The sequence below is a fragment of the Carassius carassius genome, chromosome 46, assembly GCF_963082965.1.
Source record: "Carassius carassius chromosome 46, fCarCar2.1, whole genome shotgun sequence".
Taxonomy (NCBI): domain Eukaryota; kingdom Metazoa; phylum Chordata; class Actinopteri; order Cypriniformes; family Cyprinidae; genus Carassius; species Carassius carassius.
The window spans coordinates 13958486-13977057 of NC_081800.1; the positions used below are offsets into that span (position 1 = coordinate 13958486).

The window sequence follows — 18572 nt, forward strand, 5'->3', positions numbered from 1 at the left end:
GAATTGATCTGTTGTAAAACTAAAGAAAGGTCCATTAGTATGTAAGAAGACAACAGTAATATTTTGAAATTCTATTAAAATGTAAAATAATTATTTTTAATATATTTTAAAATAAAAATGATTAATACAAAATTATCAAACCATTATTTGGTCTAACAACTATTGTTACTAATAATGTGTATGAATAAATACGGTATTTACACTTGACAGCTTACCATAACTTTTAAAAATAGCATATTTCATATATATATATATATATATATATATATATAATATTATAATTGCCTTTCACTTTATTATTGTTGTTTTCTTTTGACTTAAATTATCCATTTCCCAAACATTCTTAGTGGGGTTAAGTTGATTATTTACTAATTTAACAGTTTATGGCTTTCCTTAACAAATGGCATTCTGGATTGTGATGTAATATGCCTAGCCTTATATGTCCAAACAGAATTTCATTAGGCAGTATATAATCTGACATCAAATTATACCCACTCTAGAGCACTACATTCTACAGTCTTGGCCTAAACTTTGATGTTCAGCTTTGATTTTTATTTTTTTTTGTTGGTCTCTTTCCCCCTATATCTATGTTTCCTCTTGCTCTTTCTTGTTTTTATGCATTTTCATCATTATTTTGTATCTTTTATGATTCCCAGAGTTTTGAAGTTCATCCAGACCCCATGGTTAGTGTGACCCACATGGTGCGTGCTGGAGGAGGGGTGTGGATGGCGTTTTCAGAGGGATCATCCCTACGTCTGTTTCACACAGAAACATTGGAACACCTCCAAGAGATCAACATTTCAACACCCTCTGCATATTTGAGCCCTGGCAAGTCCAACATGTGATTATGGTGCAGGATATGAATTCTCAAGATAACAATTTGGGACACGGGTCCTCATTGGGGCAAAAAATGTTTGAAAATTGGCAGGAATTGGAAGAAAAATTTATAAATAAAATATCAAATAAAAGTAAAAAATATTTAATTATAATTATCAATAAATCATGTTTTCTTTATAGGTCAAAAATCTGTGTGTGTATCCAGCCTGCTTATCTGCCAAGGACTGCTATGGGTGGGCACAGCTCAGGGGATTATTGTCACCCTGCCAGTGCCCAGACTGGAGGGCATTCCCAAAATAACAGGTGAGCCACAATTTAAACAAACAAAGCGTTGCATCTAAGCCTTCTTTTTGTTACCTAACATAAACTATCCCTCTTTCCCATCAGGCAAAGGGATGACGTCACTTAACGCTCACAACGGCCCTGTTGAATTCTTGGTTGCAACCTCCAGCATTTTATCCCAAGATTTTCTAAAGCGGGATTCTCCCATGGAGGGTGTGGATTCAAGTGATGAAGATAAGAAGGTGACAAATTCTTCTCAGGAGTCCCTCCAGCAGGCCGATGGCTCTCCTCAGGCAGAAGCCAAAGCTAAAGGAGTGCTACTGCAGTACCACCTCCGTTCTACCTCTCAGCTCCCAGGAAAGCTCCTGACGGCCCGGCCCGAAGAATCAACCGACTCGACCCAGGACTCTCTGGTGCACACCCTAGAGGACGGTTCCATCTATGAGCTAAGTGATGATCCCGAGGTTTGGGTCAGAGGGCCTGGGCCATCATTAAAGGAAGCGGCACGTAGGGAGAAGGTGACTTCAGCTGCCGTTATATCCGGTGGAAAAGGGTTCCGTCGACTCGCAAAATCCTCTAACTCCCCTGACTCCAGTGAGAACACGCTCATGGTCTGGCAGCTGCCCATTACAGTTTGAGACAGTTATGAATTCTCCTTGCTTTGGCTTTCTTCTGATGTTTTTGCAGTGATGGAGGATTGTGTGATCATTGAAGGACAAACAGACTGTATGGCTTTTGAGGATTATTTATTCCTCTTCTCCTCCAGAAGGTTTTTAAGGAATACTCCAGATTCAGTAAAAGTTAAGCTGTGACAGCATTTGTGGCAAAATGTTGATTTGCCTGAAAAAATGTCATTCATTAAAAAATATATATCTTGGTTATTGTGAGGCCCTTACAATGAATGAAAGGGACCAATCTGTTAACATTCAAATACTTACTGTTTCAACATCACAGCCATGGGACTTAAAACAATATGTGTTAATATGATTTTAGTTTAAAAAAATAAATAAAACTGCCAATACAATGCAGCACCGTAAACCTTATAATGAATATAAATGTTAAAAATATAATGAAGAAATTATTTACAGCTCAAATAATACGTTTTAACTAACAATTAAATCACAATTAAATTATAAGCTTCTCAATTCTTCTTTTAAATCTTAAATTGGCCCCATTCACTTGCATTTGTAAATGCCATCAAGTGTAACCATCATTTTTGCGGTTTTTTTTTTTTTTAAGAAAATGAGGGAAAATTAAAATAATTATTTAACTCTTTTTAGTGGTAATACCCATAATGACAAAAATGCTTTTAAGGGGGCCAGAATATTCCTAAGTTGATAAACAGCCATGCCATTTAATGTTCGTCTGTCATAATAATAGCACGTGCTTGGTATATAATGCACCACAACTGAATATAAAATAATCTCACCTTTTGAAAATATTACTAAATGACTGATACCACCAAATGATCTGCATGCGAGGAATCAGGGTAAGTCTTGTCATTTTTTAAAAGTAATCCTTAGTATGTATCTGAGTATTGGCTGTGACCCAGTTCTTTCTTGTTTAAATGATAAAAGATATTTTTTTATGCAGCACCACCAATGCGGTGTGCACCGAAATGTAAGGTAGCTGAATATTCAGAGTCAGTATATTTAAATGTTTTAATGTTATTTTAGTGTGAAATGTGATAAGGAGAAGTGAAGTATTCACTGTAGGTTCGTGTGTCTGATGGTTCTTGTTGTTCACAGTGTCACTTTGTTAAAAAAAAAAAAAATGAAATCATATTTACAGTGATTGAAGTATTTGCAATTTTCATTTCATTTAAAAGCATTTAATTTTATTTTAAACTGACTCAACATTAAATGGTTTTGAAATGGCATTGTGTGTGAAGACCTGCTGTAAATGAATATTGCAGAGTAATATTTTATATTGAATCTCAGCACATTTTCAGCCTTTTATCTCTGGGCAGCCACTGCCAGCTCTCACATTAAACATATCAGCAAACGCAGTATGGCGCAGCTCAGGCAGTGGTTAATATATGCACATTGTGACACCAGTGCTACGTGAAGAGGATGCCAAATCACATCTCTGGCAGATGCGGAGTAAAACTGACCTGTCAGGACTTAAAGGAGCTGCATAACAGTCACTCATTGTTCTAGTAGTAGATGTTTTGCTCGTTTAATCAAATTTTTTGCAGTTTCAGTTGTGCTATTCAACTAAATGTCATGATGTATTTAATTCATTCTCAAATGCATTAAGCTATGCTTTTATTGAATATAAAAGCTATTATGTTTTCAGAAGTTTACTTTCAGGATGGAGGAGCCGTTATGCTTACATCAAAGGCTTCTAATTAGAGATGTTTGATTGCGTTGTGTCTACTGGGAAATCAAGAATCTCGTTATTGCTAATTGAAGGACTTGATCGAGATAACGCCCCTCCTTTGTAAAACTTAAATATCAGCACAACGTTCATACCTCTGTGACATTGTAGGATGTGCAAATAATTGTTCTTAATTACAATGTGTGTTAATTTAAAATGCTCTGAAAAAAATCTTACATTTATGGTAAAAAAGCATATTGCTAATTAATAACCATTATTTTTTTAATATAATATTAGTATATAAACCTGAACTAAAGAGCACAAAGTGTAACATAATACTCCTGATTTACATAACTGATTAAAATGAACTATTTAAATAAAACATTTTAATTAAAATTTTATTAAATTCTGAATTTCATACACTGTATTTTTTGACCCACGCCTGTTGTGCATTATTCTCAATAGTGTGAATATAAGAAAAGAAAAGGAAAAAAACTGCTGAGAGAGAGAGAGAGAGAATAAGCTTCTCTGGAAAAATGTCTGACCTGATCCTCTCACAATACACAAGAAGGAGTATCTAAATGTAATGGTGTACCATAGGCGTAATTTGCGGGTGGTACATCATGTCCCCAGCATTTTTTTGCCAAAGTCGAATCTGTCCACAGTAGGGTGACCATATTTTAGTTTAAGATGTGCTCCCTTTACACAGAGTGTCTGGGAATGCGAAATCGAAAGTGAAAGTAAACAGCGCAAAAGTTCATTCAAAAATATTTAAATATCTACAATGCATCCTGAGCGGCTCCCTGGTGAGCCAAAATTACATACAATATTAGGATGTTTAAAGGAGTGGACACGAATATCGCGGAGCGAAACACATGTTAAAGGAGCAGGCGGCCAGAGATTCAGCGGGAGCGGGATTAAGAAAACAGCCGATCCAGGACATTTTGGGCAATAAAGAAATCCCGGCCAGACGCATGATTGTAGGACCAAAAAGAGGACATGTCCAATTCGGTTAGGTCAAATGTTATTATTACAGTTTCAACTGAAGACGCTTAGCCTACTCTATTTTTATCACTAAAAACAAGCCTGCGGGGAGGATTGCACTTTAGAAATCAGTCTGAATGCAAAAAAAAAAAAAAAAAAAAAATTATTATTATTATCAGTGAGGTGCTATTCATTCAGAAGACGGCTAGAAACACACTACAGGACCCGTTCGACATCTACTGTAGTGTTCTCTGCCGCACATATTCAGTCTCGAACGCATTGACTGTAAAATAAGCGAGAACCAACGCTGAAGTCTGATGATGTTCCGTACAAGTTCATTTATAGCCTACATATTATAGCTTGCTTTCTAGCTGTCTTTTCAGTGCGTCTTGTAAAGGAAATTAGCGTGCAATGTATATGGCTGCCAGTAGATGTAACCCCCACCCACCTCACCACCAGTGTTCGAATTGAGGGGGGGCTGGGGGGGTCCGGGACCCCCCATAAGCTTTAAGGGACCCCCCATAAGGGCCAAAAAAAAATACCTTGGGGGGGGGTCCCCTGGTTTTTTATTAAAACTAAAATAGAAACAATATTTGAACAGCCTTATCTATTTTCTATCAAACTGTTGCGCTGCTGCTCCCATAAAAAGCTACTTCAAATAAGATGTGCGTCTGAAAATACGCTCAAGTGCACCACACGCTGTTTTCTGAAGGAATTTATAGACTGCGGGCGCGACGTCGCTGTGTGATTGGCTGTCAGAGTGATCCTTCCTCATTATTTTACCTCACGATGATGGTAAGATAATATTTATTTGTTTTATGATTGTTTGGTACACCTAATTTACTCTACTGAATAAGTGTTTATCTTCATCTTAGAATCACTTTTATTAGAATCTTGGTCTGTCAAATAGTTGTTTTTTTTATCTTATGATGCTAGCTCACTATTGGATTGTTAGTTGTAAATTAGCCATCTAACATTATTCTGAGAAAAAAAGCTAGCATTGCACCCATTCTGAATTAAACAAATAATTTTAAATCTAGTAACCTTAATGCTGCGTGTCCACCAAAGAGTTTTCCCCCGCAGCTAGCATATTTTTTCACTTGTTCTCAATGGGAGCCCCGTGTTTTTTAAAACGCCAGGAGCGTGCCGAGCGCTGAGCATTCGGGCGTTTTTTTTCTCGTGCCGAGAGTTGAAGAATGTTCAACTTTGGATAAAGCGATGCACTCATCACTGTCTATTTCTAGTCAGCTAACCGATCAGAGCGCAGGAGGGGCTGGGGAAATTCCACACAGATCAACTGTCACAACTGTCATTTTGTTACAACGACGTGTCAACAAGCGCAACAACGAGAAAAATGGAATAGAAATTAATATTGGTGGTTTCTGAGCATCCAGAGCATTTAAGTCAGAAACAAATTATCTACCAAATCAGATACAAGTAACAGTTTAGCGGTTATTCCGTATCATAGCAACCAAAGCATCTCAACTGAAAAAAACGCTCTCAATCGCTCAAATTAAAGTCATTTTGTGGCCAGAAAAATATTAATTCCCATTTGCAATGCCATTGTTTACCCACTCTAATAAATCTAAATGTATCTAGTCTAGTTGCTCAAAAGAGTATTGCAGGTCATAACTGCTTATTTATTTTTTAAGTTTTGCATTTGAATAAATATTTAGACATGATCGAACACTAGATTTTCAAATGATACATTAAAACGATACTCGTATAAGCACACAAAAGTGAATATTAATTTATGCAAGAAAATACTGAATTTAACCCAAGTAAGTACAGTAGGCCTATTCATGTGAACTGATAGTGAATCAAGAGATCGAAATTGATTAATGATCATCAGCATCCTAATTATATCAAATTCTTTATATTTTTTTCCCTCTTGTAGAAACTATTGTGACAAAACATCGGGTGGGGGGACCCCCCAAGAGCTTTGACACAATTCGAACACTGCTCACCACCTCCACCTCGTCCCGTCCCCACCACTTTTTAAGGCAAACTTACGCTGTGATACGTTACGCTGAGTGCCCAAAACCAGACTTCCATGATTCCATCTACTGTATTTGGATGGATCTAACTTTCTAGCAGTGGGCCTACTGTGCATTAATAGGCTAATCCTGGTACATAAGCAAACCTAATATTTTCATTCTAACCTAGCTATTTCAGACTAACCTTACTACGTAAATAACATAGAATTTAGCGTTTTCCCCTAGCAGTCATTTCTTCAGATTTCTCGAGGTAATTAAACGAGTCTGTGTGCTCAAGTGAGTCTGAGTATGAGAGTTAATGACTGCGCGCGCTCAGGGCAGGGGGCGCGCGCACGAGAGCGTGAATTCATTCAAATCTGTTGCTTTGGTAAATCTCCGCCCGACGGAGCCCAGAGAGATGCTGCTGCTGCTCCCTAGAAGGACACCATGAGAAATCACAGGGAGAATTGCGTCGAGTTACTCAATATTTCAGCTTTGTACGGAGGATGACATTAACATAATATTAAGATGGAATACTGACACTCGCTATTGCACTCTTGCGGAATTGAATAATATTTAAATAGTAAGTCAAAAGAGATGAGTATAATTACTTTATCTTTGCTCCTGTGTGCTGACCTACTGGACTTCGTTATAGGTACGTTTTACTTGAATTATGTGTGATATGAGCAGTCAGCAGTAAATGTGATAAATTCATGCCATCTATTGATATTTTTTCTGCACTTTAAAAACCGCACTTTGGACTAAATGTGTATATTGTACATTTATTGTACATGTATGCTATGTGGTAACTTTATACTGTACAGTTTTAAAAAAAATTTAGCAGGCTGTCAATACCAAACCACCTAAAGATGCTATCTGCACTATATTTACAGCCTCAGGCTATTCTGTTCCACACTATGGATGTTGCATTGATTGAAAGATTTCTAGATTGAGGTGGCTTGTCCTTTAAACACAGGTGCACTTGTTTAATGATTTTGATGGGTGGTTATTTTGAGGATAAAGCCTAATCTTTTGTCCTGACCCAGATTTACGCTGGGTTATCTGCTCTCTGAAATAATTAAAGATCATTGATTGCAGAACTATAGTGCTAAGAGAGACAGTGCTTTTTGTTTGCATGAATCAGTGATCGCAGCCATCAAACTCTTTACTGTAACTCAAGAATGCTGCCTATATAGCATCACGTTATGTCTCATTCACTTGAGTCGAGCTCTTAATGTCACCGGTCAGATCATATCAGAGGTACAGGAGCTTTCAGAAGTGCATCAGTAGCAGTGTTTCTTTATTTGTAATCATATGAATGTGATTTAAATAGGGCTGCACGATTATGACAAAAATCTTAATTGTCGATTATTCCTTTGAAATTGTAATTGTAATTATTAATTACAGTTAAATTAATGTTTACACCTTTGTTTGAAGCAACTGCATGCCATATTATTATATGAAAACAAGCTGAAAACACTAACTGAATAACTTTTATTGCTTTTCTATAGTATTACACCTCAAATGCCAACTATGCATCAGATTAGTTTCTTCTTTAAATAAAGAGGTAAAAATATGCATGGAATGTTATACTAAAACCAAAATTAAACCAATGGAAAAACCCTTGATAACACGTAGAAAGAAAAAAAAGCATCTTAAGCACGCAGAATAACATCAGTGGACTTTAAACGATTAATTGCTGCTTTGAACGATTACGTAATTGTGGCATCCATAACTGTAATCGCGATTAGAAATTTGATGAATTGTGCAGCCCTAGATTTAAGCCTTATGTTTTTAGCTTTAGTTCTCTCAAATGCCTTGCAGTAGATACCATATTCAAGTTTTATTATGATGCATAGCATGGTTCTTGGACCTAGCTATTGTTTTTATAATCTTTTGAGTGAAAGATTGACAGAATTGAAAGTTACACATTTGTAAATTATATTGATACTCATGGCAGTTTAGGAAAGATCATGACTTTACAGCCTGAATAAGTCATTACCAGTATTGCTTGGATGTTAGTGCAATTATGGATGTGAGGAAAAAACACACATCTCCATAATTGTATATGGTGACCAAGCATTCAGTGTTTAACTGGTGTCATTCATTATTTTTTATCAATTAATAACAGAAGCCCACTGTTTCAGTCTGTATAATTTATTTATCATATTCATATATAACACAAATGGCATTTTTGTTAGCACTCTAGACTTCTTTAATATAGACTAACCTTTTATGTGCTCTTATGCATGTTTACATAATCAAATAGATTACTGAAATTATCAAATAATCCTTGCACATCACCATTAACATTCCTAACCAACTGTGACATTTGACCAGAGATTGATTTTCTGTGATTTACAAGATTATCGCAGTCTATAAAAGGTTCTTATGTAGTGTGGGACTGTAATAGCCCTCAAAATTGACATGGTCTCCCCCCTTACTAAGCCTCCTAAAGGACACTCTGTAGCATCTGCTCAGTAAAGGATGGCATAAAGTAGTGCATGCCTGAGGGTCACAGGACATTCCCAGTGTCCTGTGCTGTGTGTGGGGCAGCCTACAGGATCACTTGGTTGATGGAGAAAATACCATGGATTAGGGAAATAAGAAAAAACACACACATACACTGGAAAAAAATAATCCATTCACTGACGTCACAGTTTAAAAACCCAATACGGTGGAGTAGTGGGATTTTGTAGGTCAGTGAATTTGTGACAGATTATAGGCCGATTGCCTCCCACTCTGATGCCTGTGTTCGGTACATGGTGACTGTTTCAATAGAACTGCAGCAAGACATGGCTGTTTTGCATGGTTGTTCAGCATACAAAGGCATTGCATGTTTTCAACATCAGATGTTGGTAAAAATACGAGTAATAATTGTAAACTAACCCCTTTTACTTTATTAGGACAGGGAGACAGCTCTGGCAGCACTGATTGCTGGAAGACCTGGAAGTGATGAAATAGCTTTAGATCTTGAAGCATCAAACTACACAAAGAATCCATCTATCTGACATTCATTATGTAATACTGTAATGCGCTGAACAATGTGGGTGTGCAACATTTTTTCAAATGCATTCTTAACAGATGGGTGTTTGATTTATAGTGTAGCGTTTATAATGTATTCTATTTAGCTTTGTTTTTTTTCCTGTTTTGTTGCATCTAGTTGTGTGAATTGTTTCACTTTGCTTCTTTTTCTTTTACTTTTTGTTTCTTTACATTTTGTTTAATTGTGTAGTATTTATTGTAGATTTTGCACTGGTTTGTTTCTTGTTGTTTAGTTTTTTTGTTTAGGTTTTATCTCTTTACTTCTTTTAATTGTTTTTTTTTTTTGTTTCTTTACATTTTGTAATTTTGCTTGGCTTTGATGTTTTCACTTTGTTTCTTACTTACTTTACATTTTGTTTTATTGTGTAGCATTATAGCATGTTTTGCTTTGTATTTTTTGTTTTGTTTGTTTAGTTTAGTTTAGTTTTATTTTGCTACATTTCATTTGACTTTGTTTCTCTTTTTTGCTTTGTTTTTATTTTCCTTTTGTTTCTTTACATAAATTTTTTTTGTTTTGTTTCTTTTTATCAAGAGGTAAAACAGGAACATTCCCTGCAAAACAGACAATACATTACAATATAGGCACACCTGACAGGTATGTATTGATGAGAGTTCTTAAAGTTTTCTTTCTTTCTTTTTTTATTTTTATTATAGAAGTGAGAGTAAATCGATGCAAAATATTTTATTAATATGATATTAGGAACATTGTCTGCAAAACAGATATTTTTAGATCAATGTTTTTTTCCATGCAGAGTTTGTTGAATAATGGATAATCAAGGATACATGTCAGTTATGTGTTGATTAAAGTATATTATTTATCATTTATTTATTTATCATATAATTATCATTAAGAGTATTTTTCTTTGGTTTTGGTTTAAATTAATTTTTTATGTACTTTATTTAGCTTTTTTGTTTTGTCATAGGTGGTGAGAGCAAACAATTGTTTGATTATAACATGTCAACATGTCACGTGTAATATAGACATTGTAATGGGTAATCAGATATACCTGTCAGGTATTTGCTGATAAAAGTCTGTTATTTCTTGCTGTGTGGAGATTAAAATTAATGAAACGTAGCACTGAGACAGCTTCTTGCAGACTTCCCACAACATCCATTTATATTGTTTTTTGCCATCATGCTTTTTGATCTGAAATATTCTTGGATCGAGGGCTCATTAAATGCTATAATTTCACTGTCACTGCAGTATGACCTTTCTTGGGGGAGGTTTACATTGCGGCCTTCAAAAGCTCTCAGTTTTGTTAACTTATGACTTAATGATTTTAGAAATGAGGAGTGCACTGTAATTTTGCTTTGACTCATTGCTGGTAATTTGAATGGGAATTTATTGGAGGCTTGTGCAAACTGATGCATTTAGAAAGTGACACTGCTATCTTTTTCCAGGTTATTTAACAGTCACCATTGAGCCTCTCCCTCCCGTGGTTATGGGGGACACAGTGACTTTGAAGTGCAATTTCAGGACGGATGGCAACTTACGAGAGATTGTGTGGTTTCGGGTAAGTGGGGTCCAAGCTTCATCTTTGCATGAAACGCTTTTACTTTCACCATCCTGGGGAAAAAAATCACTTGTTTTTCAGTCTGCTAGTTCTTTTCAATCTCTCTTATTGTTCTGTTGGCAAGCTGACGTTGTGAGAACAAAAGCTGTCAAAAATATGAAAATATATTCAGGATTAAGAGTTAACGCCTCAGTGATTTTAAGACAAGTTTTCATTTTGTCGTCAGAATGAGCCATTAGTGTGGCAGGATTGTTGATCCAACAGATAAAACATTCAATTAAAACACAGCAGTATGCCAATATATTTCTAGGACATTTAAAAAAATACTCTGCCACATCATTTGCAATATATGATATGTTTATTTAATTACTAAGCGAATCAAAAATGATCAGCTTTACTGTATAAGGTCACATACTACAGTAATAGAGGTCCCAAAACTATTTGGACACTCAAGCCACAATTAAAAAAGTATATACATTTATTTCTATTGGATAACAAAATATTTAAAAAAAATATTTATTACATTTTTAAAAGTAAGACTGAAGTATTGGACAACAAGGTAATTTATTTGATTGCTAGGGAATGCATGAACTGATAAAAACTGAATTGTAAAAGCAATGGAAGTCGCTTAGAATCCAAAAGTCTGCCGTGTGCATAAATGTAAATGTGGTTGTCAGATGTTAATGGATCATGTCCATAGTTAATGAGATCATCTGTCTTCATATATACACTAAAAGTTGGTTAAAAATAAGTTGTTTCTGAACTTACTGTACAAGAACTTGCACCACAGATGTCAGCTGCTTTAATGCTGGAGTTTGTTATCTTATTCGAAGAAATTCATACATTTAAAAGCAGGATTTTGTCCAGACAACAGCTAGAGATTTAAAGTGAATTATTGCAAATGACCAAACATTTACTGTAAGTAGGAAACATTTGTACATGCCAAATGATTTCTCTTAACTTACTTTTACCCAGTACATAATAGTTTATTGTCATTGTTTTCAAAGGTGATGGAAGGTGGAACGTCAAAACAGAAAATTTTTACCTACGACGCCATGTACAACACCAATTTCTCTCACATGGAGGACTTCCTCAGACGAGAGGACCTTGTTTACCAGTCAACTGTCAGGTTATAGTTATATCCAGCAGAGCACAGTTTATAGTGGATAATACTTGGCTTTCCTCTCAGCATGCACAGTGCTATTTTTATGACTGCTGTTATGTGTTTAGACAGATTGTTCCTCACTGTTCTTAGGCTCCCTGAGGTTCAGATGGAAGATGATGGACCATATGAATGCCATGTGGGGATCTATGACAGGGCATCTAGAGAGAAGGTGGTCTTGGGATCTGGGAGTATCACTCTTAATGTCATGTGTAGGTTCTATTTATAAAGCATCATACACATATGTAGTCAAAAACATTGTGATGTGCTTTAGTTTCTGGTTGTATTAACATAAAATCCATAATATCTCTTATAAAATCCATAATAACTCTTAGCCTTTGACTTAAAAAAAATAGCTCATCCAAAAAAATGTAAATTCTGTCATCATTTACTCATCCTCATGTTCTTTTAAACTGGTATGAACTTCTTTCTATTGCATAAAAGTAAATAATTTTGAAGAACAATAACTTTGGACCAAACTGACATTTATTAAAATTATCTTCATTTGAGTTCCTCAAATTATATTTTATTAACCTCATTATTATGATTTATATTTTTAACCTCAATCATTGAAACAAAAACCTAGTGAGCACTTTTCCCTAATTTGAAGGGATTCTGTAAATGTAATAACGATAATGGAAAATTCACGATTAACTACTTTAGGATGCTTATTTTGATTCAGCAGTTTTTAGCTTTATAATACAATAACAGTGTGGATATCTTTTTGGTGTCAAACCAAGACAAGATTTCAAATTCTCAGTCTCTCTTTCTTAATTGCTTGTGCAAGTACCTACATGCCCATAAAATCTGGGAATATGCAACAGGGTATTCATGCAATTTCCCTCTGCATGCACTTGCAAATTAATGTTTCAATCGTATGTAACATGCCATGACGAGTAAGTGAGATACAAGCTGGAGTTAATTTAATGGTAGCTAAGAAATCATCAGAAAGATTTCACATGGATTACTTAAAACAAGAGATGTTGCTATTGTGATATAAATCTTGCCTACTAACGCACTTTGCTTATAAACTGAAGCTCATTAAATAAGGATCTCCTGGCTTGCGGTCTGAAGCACAAACGTGCCCTTGAGAGAAAGATATTAATAATTACTTTGAATGCTGCACTGTCATCTCTCCTTATCTCTTTGAATTACTGTAGGGAGGCTTTTGATTTCTAATGAGTTTTCAATGTCTTTGTTTTTTCTCAGCTCCACCAAAATCAATATCTGTTGAGGCGGCAAATCAGCCAGCTCGATTCAGTCGCTACGAGGCTCAAAACTTCACACTTGTTTGCATTGTAACTGGAGGAAAACCTGCCCCCGTGGTTAGCAGAAGAATAAAATAAAAGCTCTATATTAAAACCTAAATAAAGACAGACACGTAAATACCAGAGATTATTTAAATGGAAATGTGTTTCATTGCTGTTTAGTTGTAATCTTTTGTAATTATTTCTTCACCAAACTCAGGTGTACTTCAAGAGGGATGGAGAACTTATTGAAGTGCATCCTTTCATGTCCACTGAGAAAGTTGAAAGCAGAGGCTTGCTCTCTGCCATGGATAACCAGCCGCTTATCAGTCGAGAACTGGATGATACAAAAGTGCAGAAGTCTCTTTCTTTCCTGGGCCCTTACAGCGAGCCGGTGCACCTTGATAAGGACCGGCCACAGCGCAGCTACATATCTGGAGCCCCTGGTCAGGAGGACCCCAGTCCCACCACAGAGGTCATCCCAGAGACTGTGATCAGCCGAGAGTTCCCCCGCTGGGTGCTGAGCTCAAGCCCACTGTACTATTTTAACCATACACAGTCTGAGCTGCATGACGGTACTATGGAGGTCCAAGCTATGCTGACCTGGCACCTGAACCCACAACTGGACAATGAGGCTCTGTTCACCTGTGAAGTCAAGCACCCGGCTCTTTCCATGCCCATGAAGGCAGAGGTTACACTCTGTGAGTGTCAGTTTATTTACGTTACCAAATAAATACAGTTACTGAGGGGTCTGTTTGAGTATGTTTATAAGGGGTTACACAATATATAAGTTATTATGGAGTTTTTCTATTTAATATTTGAATAATGTTTGCTCCTTTTTCCTGTTTTTACATTTAGATTGCTTTTACTGTCATCTAACATTCACTTAATCTTCAAATCTAGCAACACGTTTAAATGCAATTTATATATACATATTCAATGCAAGTTACTGACTGGTTAAACAAGCTGAGTTGACAAAAATACTGAATCCAAGATTTGATGATAATATAGAATAATAAAACATTTACAAGCAATTTTTGAAATTCTGTTCATTTCTGCCTGGGAACACCAAATAACGTAAAGGATTTTAGGCACATCACAGGGTGTAATATATGTATACACACATACATACAGTATATGTAATTGAACACCTTGACTTTCTATATCCTCTGACATATTGACAACAGTTTTATTTCTCACTGTTTTTCAAGCTGCTCCAAAAGGCCCAAAACTCTCTGTTGCCCCAAGCAGAGCGAAAGTGGGAGACACGGTTCACATCAAAGTGGAGGGATTCCACATGGGGCCCAAAGTGGTACAATCATAGAAGAAGAACAGCAATGACAGTCTGTTTTATATTAGAAAGCCTACTAATGTCTTTTGGAAATGTTGAACTAAATAATTAAGTTGCTTTTGATGATTTATAGTAGACCTTAAACGCCTTTGAGAGCTTCTTTTGAAAACTGTTTAATATTCTCTTCAAGTATAATATATGTGAGCACATGAATACTGCCAGTGGTGTTTAGCAAATGTATGATTAAAAAGAGCCTCCCAAGCAACTCCTCATAAATATTTAATCTTTGTTTGTAATTTAACACACTTGAATGCAGAAAAATTTAATCTATATACTCTACATCTTATGCTGGGTATAACCATGTTCAATGTTTTAAATAGCTGAAGTTTTTAATGAATATTTAATGTGCTACAGAATAAAGTGTTTCCAGAGCCTCTGTTCACATGGACACGTGTGGGAGGACCTCTGCTGGATGGAAGTGAAGAGAGATTTGGGAAAGTACTGGCTCTGGAGCGAGTCCCAGCTGAGCTCAACGGATCCATGTATCGCTGCACGGTCCAAAACCCTTTGGGATCTACCAACACTCACACCCGCCTCATAGTATTTGGTCAGTATACCAGATGCATCACACACAATTCATGTGGTCTGTAGCCAACACTCAGATGCCTCATACAGTACTAATCGGTTTTTACCTAAGATGTGTCCTCTTCACAATGCTGGATCCACATCTGACACTCAGTGTTTTGTCATTATCTAGCACTCGCATGCATTTAAATGTTCAGACCATTCCCAAACATTCTTATTTCTTACAGTATTTTGTTTGTACTCAGTAATTAAATGCCCCATACTGTTTAGTGCGATATAATCGCTGTTAGCTGTTTGTTTTCAAAAGATGTCAATACCGTATTTTTCGGACTATAAGTCACATCAGTCCAAAAATACGTCATGATGAGGGAAAAAACATATATAAGTCGCACTGGACTATAAGTCGCATTTATTTAGAACCAAGGACCAAGAGAAAACATTACCGTTTACAGCCGCGAGAGGGCGCTCTATGTTTTCAGTGTAGGCTACAGGAGCACTGAGCAGCATAGAGCGCCCTCTGGCGGCTGTAGACTGATTTCAGGACAACGTAACCATGAAGTGCAAAAAAAATGTTTTGTTTTGGCCTACAAAAATCCCTGCAGCACTATTAATCATGGCTGAATGCAAATAGGGCATGTCTAAAATGGCATTAGAAACTGAGAAATTAGAAAATTAGAAACATTAGAAACTAAATTTTGCGTAATGGTGCATCCACACCACTAGATGTCTGTATAGGTCAATGATGACCAGAATATCAGTGAGTTCAACATAACCAAAATATTGAGACAGGTCTCTGCAGAGCAAATGTGGGTGTTTATCACCTTGTGGGTGTTTTCAAACTGCTGGGTGTTTCTAAATCATGCAATCAAAATGATTCCCCTTACCCAACCCCACCCCTAAACCTAACATCACTATGATGTCAGCCAATCAGCTATCATGGTGTAAAAACGCCCTGATCTGGCAACTACCATTACTTTCCTGCAGAGACCTATACTTGAAAATATTGAGTGGACCTTTAAGGTTACATATTTCTATGCTATTTTATTTCTATGTTTTATGTGTTTTTATTGATAACCTGTACAGTTTAACTAAAGCTTTTTTGTTTTTTAACAGAAAATCCCAGGATCAAGAAGGAGACTAGACATCTGAACTGTAAGGCACAATAACATCCTACGCATGAAATATCCAAAGGGTATTCTAGATAAACTCTCACTATGATGGTTAATTCATTTTCAGTTGGGGATTCTGCTGGAGACTTGCTTGGACCCTCGTTGATGATGCTGCTGTTGTTAACATTGACTGTGGAGTTAACATGAGCACAATGGGGTGCACGTTCCATTAGCACCCTGTCTGATACTCTGTCAACTCCTCTGCCATATCTCTTGCTGTCCAGCAGCTACGCTATAATCCAGGACTGAGATTGCATCAGAGAAATATGTGCTCAGAATGAAAACAATAAACTCAACCCACCCTGACAAGCCCAACCATGTGACTACGGTTCAGCTCAGTTTGTTCCACACCTGTTTTGTTACAATACAATGACATATTAATGCTTTTAATTGATTTTCTACATTGCACAGCTGGGTTGCAAAAAAGGATTAGAGTGAAGTGCAATGGGACGGCCCACATACAGATAATCCTGGACATACATTACAGCTTTCATCATTCCAAACAGCTTATTGTAATGCCATTTTATTAATGTTGTTCCTTATATCTGAGCTGTTGAGATCAAAATCCCTTGATTTCATGGCAGAGGCTATTGAGAGTTGAGGATCAGATTCACCTACTGCATATGACCTCTAGATGACAGTATGGCTTCAGACAGAATACCTTTTTTTATGTAAAAAATGTCCATAGACCCTTTTGGCTGGTGTGTACTAAGAAGTTCCTCAAACAGTTATGTAATGCATCATAGCGCAATGCAATGTTCTTATCTCTGTAGTGAACAAGGTGTGTTGCTACAAGAAAAATTAAAGGCAAGTTTTGGAATTAATTTCAATTCTTTTGTTCTTTTGTACAAAGGTTTGTATAAAATGTAAATGATGGTGGGACGCGAAATATGGCGGGAAACAAGTCGGTTGTCAATGGAAATGAGTGATGCAAAATTTATTACATTTTTTATGCTGTATTTTAATAATATCAAGACATCATGAATGAACACATAAACCACACATTTATAGTTAATCAATCACGGTTTGCTTTATTTGAAATGATGATTATGTTAGATAGCATGCATATAATGGATATAGATCAAATAATATAAAATAATATTTCTACATACATATACAGACATGTTTGCAAATAAAAATGTTCTGTTCTGCATTAATATATCATAAATTGCTCATGCAAGAGGTCAATTTTTTCATGTGAAGAAGACCATGATTTTTTTTTTATTCAAATTCAAGTAGCCAAAATTGTGAAATGTAAACATTTGGATTAGAGCCAAATAAGAGAGTAAGGAAGAAGATTATAGGGCCAAACAATAAAAAAAACTTTTCCAGAATAAAGTTATTAGCCTATAATGCGAGATTAAACTCAGTGAATATCCAGAAAATTTTAAAAATAAAATATTGAGAATAAAAATAATTACATATCGAGAATAAAGTCGTTCATCAGTCAACTTAATCTTTGCAGCCGACACTGACTCAGAAAATAGTTTAGTAATAAGTAGCCTATATAAAATGTTTTAGCTATTTATGCTATCCGCTTGAACGCGGAATAGGCTATAGCCTATAAAACACTCGTTTAGTATAGTTTAGTTTAAGTTAATTTAATAATTTAATTTACTATAAATGTGCAATCATTGATGGCTTAAATGAGCGCCTATAAGAGCCCTTTTAATAATAATAATAATAATAATAATAATAATATTAGCCTACAAGGAAGAAATAACTGACAATGTGCTGTTGAATTACAGAAAAGAAAAACATGGTAGGCTGTTGTCACATTGTTCTTGTTTGGTCAAATTAATATAAGCTTTTCTGTGTCTTAAGACAAGTTAAGTTAGAACAAGTTCAATAAAACATCTTTATTGTATTTCTACGGGCAGAGGAGAATAGCCAAACCAAAAAGGAAAACAAAGAAAACACAATGTAACGTTCATAAAACAGTACACAATGGAATCGGCACGTGAGTGGGGCTGTAGTGCAATCTAGTGGTTGCTGTTTTTCTTTGGCTCAGCTGCGCGTGGATCTCGAGCTGTGTGTGTGTAGATTGGGCAAGGCTCAAAGGGCGTAACGAAAGTCTCAAAATTCGAATGAATTAAATAGAATCGACTCAGAAGAGACGTGAATGAATGCACACGCATCGCCTGATCCACAAATGCACATT

General features: G+C 36.0%; 2 protein-coding genes across 2 annotated transcripts in view; both read left to right on the forward strand.

Annotated features, from left to right (window-relative positions):
• The window catches only part of LOC132128874 (rho guanine nucleotide exchange factor 10-like protein), a 50756-nt gene extending 47762 nt beyond the window's left edge, over positions 1-2994 (forward strand). The window contains exons 27-29 of the mRNA XM_059540255.1: positions 657-828; positions 1018-1140; positions 1225-2994. Of these exons, the coding sequence (XP_059396238.1) occupies positions 657-828; positions 1018-1140; positions 1225-1757 (828 nt within the window). The 3' untranslated portion in view covers positions 1758-2994. The remainder of the gene's footprint in view (positions 1-656; positions 829-1017; positions 1141-1224) is intronic.
• A 3981-nt stretch (positions 2995-6975) lies between these two features.
• Positions 6976-17235, forward strand: LOC132129135 (immunoglobulin superfamily member 21-like). Its single transcript, XM_059540601.1, has 10 exons — positions 6976-7053; positions 10845-10957; positions 11965-12086; positions 12213-12331; positions 13329-13444; positions 13587-14067; positions 14578-14678; positions 15072-15264; positions 16356-16394; positions 16479-17235. Exons 1-10 carry the CDS (start codon positions 6996-6998, stop codon positions 16556-16558), a joined length of 1422 nt encoding a protein of 473 aa, XP_059396584.1. The 5' UTR covers positions 6976-6995; the 3' UTR covers positions 16559-17235.
• Positions 17236-18572: the final 1337 nt, after the last annotated feature.

What these genes read in the sequence shown, in the direction of transcription:
- LOC132129135 (XM_059540601.1), top strand. Translation starts at nt 6,996, where the DNA reads ATGAGTATAATTACTTTATCTTTGCTCCTGTGTGCTGACCTACTGGAC. An exon ending in CCTACTGGACTTCGTTATAG is followed by an intron (nt 7,054 to 10,844) that starts GTACGTTTTACT and finishes ATCTTTTTCCAG; the next exon opens with GTTATTTAACAGTCACCATT. An exon ending in CACCCGCCTCATAGTATTTG is followed by an intron (nt 15,265 to 16,355) that starts GTCAGTATACCA and finishes GTTTTTTAACAG; the next exon opens with AAAATCCCAGGATCAAGAAG.